At 44.3% G+C, this 9,338-nt stretch overlaps 1 protein-coding gene across 1 annotated transcript in view; it reads left to right on the forward strand.

Moving 5' to 3' along the window:
- The window catches only part of NDUFS1 (NADH:ubiquinone oxidoreductase core subunit S1), a 32,081-nt gene that overhangs the window by 11,819 nt on the left and 10,924 nt on the right, over nt 1–9,338 (forward strand). Inside the window, exons 7-11 of the mRNA XM_018560592.1 lie at nt 370–500; nt 1,831–2,016; nt 4,164–4,298; nt 4,471–4,585; nt 8,287–8,432. Coding sequence (XP_018416094.1) covers nt 370–500; nt 1,831–2,016; nt 4,164–4,298; nt 4,471–4,585; nt 8,287–8,432 — 713 coding nt within the window. The remainder of the gene's footprint in view (nt 1–369; nt 501–1,830; nt 2,017–4,163; nt 4,299–4,470; nt 4,586–8,286; nt 8,433–9,338) is intronic.

The raw sequence follows: 9,338 nt of genomic DNA on the forward strand, positions 1-9,338 counted from the left end.
CCCAAGGCCAGGTTCCACAATATTGTGTTGTGGAACCTGGCCTTGGGGCGGCAGGGGGACTAAATCCGGCCCTGGCTGAGATATGATATCAGCCACCAGCAAAGTGCATTGTTTCAGTTACTCTGCTGACTCAGAATCTTGCATTGTGAGAAGGCACAGTAAAGCAGAACCATTATGTAGCACAGAGAAGCAGAAAGCAAATATGGTGCCCCCTCCCCCCATGCAGAGAGTTTTACAAACTACATTTTGAATCAGAGTTTAGAAAGACATTGATTACTTTATTTACATCAAGCTGATCTCTTTTACATGTATATCAAGGAGGGAGAGAAAGGAAATGTAATTACTGTTTTCTTGTCTTGCATCCTCCAGGATCAGTCAATGATGTTTGGAAGTGACAGAAGCAGGTTTACAGAGGGAAAACGTGCCGTAGAGGACAAGAATATCGGACCATTGGTCAAAACTATAATGACACGCTGCATTCAGTGTACTCGATGCATTAGGTAACTGTTCCTGAGTACTTTGTACACTAAATTGATAAAACTTAAAAAATGCTTCTAAAAGAAGTTACACTTGATTTATTTTTGTTTGCGTGCTCTTAAAGAGTCAGTCCACCGAGTTATAGGTGGTCAAGGTCAACTTCTGGCCTATCTGTTTAGGACTGTGTGTGGTGAGTTTAATCTACTATGACTCCTGACTTTATTCCCAAACACCTTGAGGTTTTGGATGTTTTCTTTTTACATTTTAGATATTTCCAATCCCACTGTTAGATTCACTGTATAATGAATAAATCCAACAGAACTAATAGTACTCCCTCATAATGGCTGCAGCAGGTGCTTGGAACTCCATCCAAAGGCTCTTGCTCTTGGATCCCCTTTGAGAGACCAGAAACCTTTTTGTTGGGGATGCACCGATCCGTGCACACCCTAATGCTCCCTATACCAGAAAATCCGGTATCAGGAAGTTGGACGGTGAGCCGTTACACGCTGCCCGGCTTCCTGATTGGCCGGGAAGCTGGCTCCATGCTCCCTCTTCACCAGGGAGCATAGATCTGGCTTACTGGCCAATCAGGAAGTCGGGGGGCTGGTAATGACTCCCCCCCCCCTCGGCTTCCTGATAAGCGGGCTCCATGCTCCCTCGTCACTTGCTTCCCGGCCAATCAGGTTAAACTAACATATTTTTTAATTTTGCTTACAATTTCTTGGTTTCTACTTCCTGGTTCTCTTTGGCAAAAGTGATGTAATTGTGCCCAAGTGTTGCATCCTGGGAAGTTTACATCAGCAGTGCGTTGCTGGGAAATCTCATCTGTAATGTCATGAGATCTCAGGGAAAGACATTTTCCTCCCCTGAGATGATGTGCATGGTCACATGTCCAACTCACGTGCCAGAGGTCCAGGAAGGAGTCGGAGATGGATTTGTCTGCCCTTAGTAAAAATGCCACTGTGACAAGAATGGAGAGAAAAATTAATATTGTAGATTGTCATTACTGAACATTTCTAAAAGTGTGTTTGTTGTTATTTTGAAGAAATTGGTAAAGTTCCTCTGTTAATATTAAGTTTGTTGTCTACTGACTTTTTTTTTTTTTAGTGCTCATAAACTTAGAATTATAGCTTCTCGGTCACAATGTGAACATTTGTATTTCTATATGTATAGGCACCTAATCAGTTTTTGATGCTAATCAAATTTTAGGTCACTTGTGAACATCATAGGGAGGAATCTTTGTCTGATGCTCCTAAGGTTTTTTTGTTCACTTTTAGATTTCAGTTTATTTTTAGTGTTAGGAAACTGCACAGCTAAACATAATCTGTTTTTTTGTTGTTGTTGTTATACCAGGTTTGCTAGTGAAGTTGCTGGTGTTGATGACTTGGGAACAACTGGCAGAGGAAATGAAATGCAAGTTGGCACTTACATAGAGAAAATGTTCATGTCTGAGCTGTCTGGGAACATAATAGACCTGTGTCCTGTGGGTGCTTTAACCTCCAAACCTTATGCATTTACTGCTCGGCCCTGGGAAACACGGTATGTGCTTGAGATGCATCACTACTGTCTAATTTTGACCCAAATTGTACATTGCTGTTGTTTGATTTGTCCATACTAGCGACCAGCCTGTGATCCTGAAGTGTGCAGCAGTCAGTAAGTCCACGTTCACATCTGTGCGATTTGTCACTTGGTAATGCATGACATGGAGAATCCCATTATTCTCTATGGGGCCTGTTCACACCTATGCATTGCACTGTTGTATAACTTGGAAAAAGGTACATATGCTTTTTTTTTTTTTTTTTGGTGCTACATAGTGCATTTTTGGCCCAATAGACTTTTTTGAACGTAACAACCAGTCTCTTGCTTCTACCAACATCTACTTTAACCAGTTGACATCCGCGGTGTTAAACCCCCTTCCCATCCAGGCCATTTTTCAGTGTTCAGCGCTGCGGTACTTTAAGTGGGCGTATGCAGACATAATTGTCCGGATCCGCTTCAGCTGCAGCATCTCAGTATACCGCGAGCTACAGCTCGCGGTATACTGAGCCTAGGGTGACGGGAGGATGCTAGTTTGTGTCCTCCCGTTACCCTAAGGAGAACTATGGGGAAAAGCCTTAACCCCATAGTTCTCCTTTTAAGGCTCGTTTGCACCGTGCCCGGACCGCAAGGGATCGCGTACACAAAGTCTGCTTCCGTTCCGGGGCTAGAGTGCACGTGGCAGTGCCATTTATGTCAATGGCTCTGCAGACACACACCCTGCCTGCAGTGCGATCAGCTGCACAGGACCGCGTTGTAAAACAATGCCCTGCGTTCCACTTCGGTACGATTACAAAAAATAGTGCACGCAAGGGCTGGTGGAAATGAGCCCTTAGGCAGGCTGCATAGGGAGATGAAGCAAACAGGTCACACCATGCTTGATTATAGAATACCTAATGCTGGTGAGGGCAAGAACATTGCTGTAAAATTTGGAGCGACCACAATTACAAGAATCACTGCCAGTACCAGAGACCAGGGCTGCTTCCAAAAAACATGTTATAGCAAATATGACTCTAGATTGCTCAGAAAGCACAACAACACAGAACAATAAGGAAGCAGATAAAAGTAAGAGGTCACCTAATGATGTCACAGCAGATATTGTTTGTCATTTGTCAAAACAGAAAATGTGGGCAAGAGTAAGGATTTGAGAAACTTTGACAAGGACCAAATTGTGATGACTAGACAACTGGGTCAGGGCAACTTCAAAACTGCAGCTCTTGTGGGATGTTCCCGGTCTGCAGTGGTCAGGACCTACCAAAAATGGTCCAAGGAAGGAAAAACAGTGAACCGGTGACAGGGTCATGGGTGGCCAAGGCTCATTGATGCACATGGGAAGCAAAGGCTGACCTGTGCAGTCCTATCAAATAGAAGAGCTACTGAAGCTTAAATTGCTAAAAAAAAAAGTTAATGCTGGTTTCTGATGGACAGATGTCTGAACACATAGTGCCTGGAAGTTTTTGCATATGGGGCTGCATACCAGTCAGGGTGCCCATGCTGACCCATATCCACCTCCAAAAGCTCCTACAATGGGCATGTGAGTATAAGAACTTGACCTCAAAGCAATGGAAGAAGGTAGCCTAGAACGTTTTTTTCTTTACCTCATGCGAATGTCTGGGTGCGTGTGTGTCACTGACCTGGGAAAGAGATGACACCTGGATGTACCATGGGTAGAAGGAAAGCCAGTGGCAGCAGTCTGCTACTTTGTTACTTTGACATGTACCAACTACCTAAACATGGTTGTTTACCAAGTACACCCCTTAGTGGAAATGGTATTCCCTGATGACAGTGAAATGGTTCAAGAATGGATTGAGGGACACAAGTTCAAGGTGTTGACTTGGCCTCCAAATTTTCCAGATCTCAATCCATTTGAGCATCTATAGGATGTGCTGGAACAAGTCCGATCTATGGAGACCCCACCTCACAACCTACAGGACTTAAAGGATCTGCTACTGACGGTTTAGTGCCAGATACCACATCATGCCTTCAGAGCTCTAGTAGAGTGTGTGTGTATATGGGGCTGTGTGGCTGCATACCAGTCAAGGTGCCCATGCTGACCCGTATCCACCTCCATGCAAGCCCATGCCATCTGTTAACCAAGGTTTTGTGTGTATTCTGTAAAATGATCTGTTTTACATTGTGTTTATATTCAGGAAGACAGAGTCTGTTGATGTTCTGGATGCTCTGGGTAGTAATATTGTGGTTAGTACAAGAGGAGGAGAGGTGATGAGAATCTTGCCAAAAATGAATGAAGATATCAATGAAGAATGGATCTCTGACAAAACAAGGTACAACAGCTCTCAACTGTCATTCATCCTTTATCAGAATCCTCTTTTTGTTTTATAATTTGAACAAATGATATCTTCTGAAATGCTTGTTTATGTAAACATTAGATGGGCATCTATAATAGTAGGTTGGCTCTTTCTTCTAAACATTGACAAATGCTTTATGTTGAAATAGATTTGCTTATGATGGGCTGAAGCGCCAGAGACTGACCCAGCCAATGATAAGAGATGAAAAAGGTTATTTAGTTCATGCTGCCTGGGAAGATGTCCTCGTACGCGTGGCTGGTGTGGTAAGGATTTTTTTTTTTTCAATTTGAAAGCTTCCACCCTCAAGTACTTAAAGCAGATTTTCATTTTTGCAGCCAAATTGTGATAACACCTACTTCATATTTGTCACATGTTCCTATTAACCCTTTTGCTGCCAAGCCCTCGAACATTTTTCAAATCATTTTTGAATTTTCTGCAATTTTTTCCTATTGATTTGATTTTCAACTGCTGCGTTGCTAGCGTTTGTAAAAGACCCCCCAAACCATATATTTTCTGAAAGCGCAGGCCCGGTAGAATAAAAAGATGGTGATACTAAAATAGTAGAACTGTAAATGCCAGGTCCGTATGGCATACTGACCTGGCCAGCTGGAAGCACTTTTGTAGGTCCGTATGCCATACGTCCTTGGCAGCGAAAGGGTTAATATAGCATAACTTAAAGGCCAACTCTGAAGTAAAAAAACCCTGCAATGGGCCCTCCATGCACTGCAAGGGTTAAATGCTTGCCACGTCTAGGGGAAGATGAAGATGCTGTAGTACTTGCCTTTACCCCCACTTTGTCACTCTTCTCGCTGACGCTCGTAGATGTGGGTACTCCCTCAGTGTCATCAAGTACAATGCAGGGCTAGTAGTGGAGGAGGCAGGCATGCAACCACATCTGGGAGTGCCTTAACGCAAAGCCTTCTCTGGACCATTTGTACTAGTTGAGGGAGCCTGCTGGAGTAAGGCGAGTATTACTCCTTATATCTCTGCCCCTAAACTTAGCCTGGGTGCTCTAAATGACCCAAGACTAGAAACAGCACTGGTAGAAGAAAAAGGCTGATTGTTTAGTTTCAGGGTGGAGCGCACTGCATTGATAAGAGCCACAATGGTCTCTTTAAATTTGGGTGTAAGTGTAAAAGACTGCGACTCCTCCCAGGATAAGGTTGTCTAGCAAAGAATGGATAAACTCGGAATCAGACAGAATCTCTGCAGCTTATGGCTTAGAAGCCACTAACGCTGGGAGCAGACCAGATACAGAATCTGCAGGGAAGGTGAGGAAGTGTGCTTGTGGCCTCTGGGGTACAAGTCGGCAAATAACTGGGTGATTTGGGCTATAAAGTCATTCATGACTGTAGTGAAAACCTCAGCCAAAAGGACAGAGGAGGTAGCCACACCCTATGGAGTTAAAGAGGACTCTGATGGGCTCTAAGCTCACGCAAGACCTAAGGTACTTAAGAAACCCAAACGGCTGGTAGCAGATGAGGGTCAGATGGCTAAAAGTGAGCAAAGTCACTGTAGGCAGGAACAGACTGAAGATCAGAGTTCCACATGGCTCTTTGCCACCAGAGGGCAAATGCTTTCCTCGAAGCAGTATGGTGGAAAAGAGAGAGTGGAGAGCACGTGTGACACGCCACCCAGTAAATTGCATCAACACTCAGTCCCACAGTTCGGTGTGTAATGATCCATGCAAGCTCAGTGGGGTTTGAAGCATCACAACTGCAGAGGTAAGTGAGGATGGTTCAGGTGGAGGGTTCACAGTCACACTTTAATCTAGTGAGTGAAGTCGGAACCCCTATCACATCATACACCATCAGTTTAGCAATTAACTAGTAGAAGCAGGTTACTTTCCACAGACCACAATTAAATAGCATTGGGGCCTGTTGAGGTTTATACTTAGAATACACTAGTTCACTTCACTAGCACCAATAAATACCTGCAACTCCAGAGTAGTACTTATGGTTTGACAGACATAAGTGCGGTTATGGCAAGGGTAATACGCAAGGATTGGTTAGCGTCACTAATCCTGAGCAATGATAGTACAATATGTTAGCATCATATAAGAGTCCTATGCAGCAGTAGAATTTGGAGAGAGTAGGTAGGATGGTGGAAGTTCCCACCACAGTACCAGCATCAACACAGCTATGGTTTGCATGACATGTGCTAATGGCTACTTGCTGTTTTAGTTGAGAGTCCCAGTAAGAGGAGGTGCTCTTAGATCTGATCGTTGCCAAGGCTCCAAGAGTGAGTAGGGGTACAAGCTGTCCCAGTATGTCCTATGCAGGTCCTAAGTAGCTTGCTTGACGTACTACTTTGCTAGAACGCCGAGCAAGTGGTCAGCCTACGTTTTTGTAGACGGAGATCGGTGTTTGGGGGCGGAGTCGTAGGCGAGACCCGACCCAAGTGTCTCCTAGCAACGGGACGCTGCTGGGCCGGGCCCGCCGCGTCATCATGCCGCCTCAGCTGACGTGCGGGGGAAGGAGAAGAGAGAGACGCTGCTGGGCCGGGCCCGCCGCGTCATCATGCCGCCTCAGCTGACGTGCGGGGGGAGGAGTGGAGTGCTGAGGACAGCCCGCCCGTCGCCCGGCAACGAGACGCTGCTGGCGGGGCCGGCCCCGCCATGGTCTCGGGATTCGGAGTGGTGTTCGTTCCTGACACTGTGGTGGAAACCATTGGAAAGCTGTAAATGAGTTAGCTCCCGGTAACTGGCCCAACCGGCCTACTTACGGAGTAAGTCTTCAGAGGGAAGACAAGTGCTGAGGCAATGCCAATGGCTCTGGACCTGGAAAGTGATCTGCAGCTAACTTGTTACAAGATTGCCTTATGTTCATCCTCCTAGGACACTGAGGCATGCTGATAGTAGCAAAGGATAGCCTGGGCTGGCCTACATTTTTTTTGTTTGCCAGTGTTCAGTCCTTCTGAGGGTGGCAGTATAAATGGAAAGAGTAAAAAAAAAAATCCTATGATCTTCATGCTTGCTCAGCAATTTAAAGTACTGAATGAAGATCCTTGCATAATTGCCAGTCAATTAGCGCTTAAAAAGCCCTCACCATTATACGCCTCTAGATTTCTCTCATGGTTGATTTTCTGTAGTGTCCATTCACACTAGGACGTACTTTGCCACAACATGTGTTTTTGTGCATTGAGGAATGTCACTGTATGTTGCATTAAAGAACACATTTAAAATGAATGGCACTACATTGCACAATGCCTGCATGCGGTATTACTGCAATGCTCTAGTGTGAACATGCCTTTAAAGAAAAAAAGATAAGAAGTTATAGTAAATTTCTTCAAAATATTTTGTTTTCCTCTGTATCTGCTGTAATGTGTTGTCCATTTAAATGTCACAGAGAGTTATTCATGACAAAAGAATAATGGCATCATGTGTGTTTGTTGTTTTTTATTCTTTAGCGTTTTCAATATACAAAATATACATATACAGAATAGAAAAGGAGAAAGGAAGGAGTATGGTGTACACAATTATTTTAAAGAGAACTATGGGGTCTGTGTTTTTCCCCATAGTTCTCTTAAGGGTCACGGGAGGACATGTATTAGCGTCCTCCTGTGATCCAAAGCTCAGTAAATCACGAGCTACAGCTCGCGGTATACTGAGACCGCCGCAGCCAGGAAGGATCCCGACAATGCTGTTGAGATCCACCCAGCTGTGTGAGTGACAGCGGGCTCTGCCTATCTAGAGGCAGAGCCAGCTGTACCCGCCCCCTGTCCTGTCCTGGGTCACGGATCTCTGCAGAGAGCTGATCGAGCACCAGTATGTGTTCGCTCACTTCCCGATCTATTGAGCCGACATGTGACCGTTTAATTGTCATACATAGGCTTGAACTATGTGGATGAGTGATTTTCACTCACCTCATAGTTCTGCTTTAAGTAAAGTATTGTGTTTTGCTTTGTTTTGTTCTTGCATGTTTCCATGCAATTGTTTTAACATGACCTAACTATTTTTCCTTAGTTGCAATGTGTCCAGGGAAAAGATGTAGCAGCTGTTGCTGGAGGGCTGGTGGATGCTGAGGCACTTGTTGCCCTTAAAGATTTGCTTAATCGGTTGAATTCTGATGCTCTCTGCACTGAGGAAATCTTTCCCAATTATGGAGCTGGGTAACTTGTTTCATAATACTTTTCATCTACAAGAAAAATATATGATCTGGTATTTAGTAGTTATGCATCCTGTGTACAATATAACTGACATGGACAATAATGCTTGTTTTCCCCATGATGTGGTATTAAATAGGATTTTGAAAGCAATAACACTCAATTGATGATGTTTGTTACTGACATTCCAGTAAGGGAATTGATTACAGACACTCCTCGGTTTATGATGGGGTTATGTTCTGGTAAACCCATCGTAACCCGATTGTATCGTAAACCCAGGAGTGTACTGTAGTGTACTGTACTGCCGCGGTCGGCAGCAGACAGTACACAATGGAGAGCAATAGCCAGACTGCAATGGGCTATTGGCTATTGAAACACCACCCACTAAGCGGGGGAGTGGACCTGACAGAGAAAGTTCTCTCTCAGGTCTGCTCCTCTGCTCAGGGGTGGGTGCAATAGCCAGCCTGCTATTGGCTAGTGCAATTAGAAAAAGCCAATAGCAGTAATGCTATTGATCCCAGCTGTTTACAGTGGGGGGAAGCGGAGCACCTCGGGGTTGGTTGCTTGAGTTACTATTAACTCTCAAGCAACCTGAAACTACAGTTATCCAACACCTACCGATACTGTGGGTGCCAAATAACTGGGAGTTCACTGTACAGTCATCTCCATCGTAAATGCGAAAGATCGGAATTCGATCAATCGCAACCCGAGGAACATCTGCATTATCATTTATTATGTTAAATAGCAGTGCAGTAAGGTATAGTAGCCTCCAAACTCTTGGAGAATGGCGTATTTGCAACTGACTTTCCCTTGTTTTTTTGCCGTATGGAATAAAGAGCAGTGTGTAGTGTATGTATGTATGTATGTATATATATATGTGTGTGTGTGTATGTGTATATATATATATATATA

This window comes from Nanorana parkeri, unplaced genomic scaffold (assembly GCF_000935625.1).
Source record: "Nanorana parkeri isolate BGI_ZX_2015 unplaced genomic scaffold, ASM93562v1 scaffold467, whole genome shotgun sequence".
NCBI lineage: Eukaryota > Metazoa > Chordata > Amphibia > Anura > Dicroglossidae > Nanorana > Nanorana parkeri.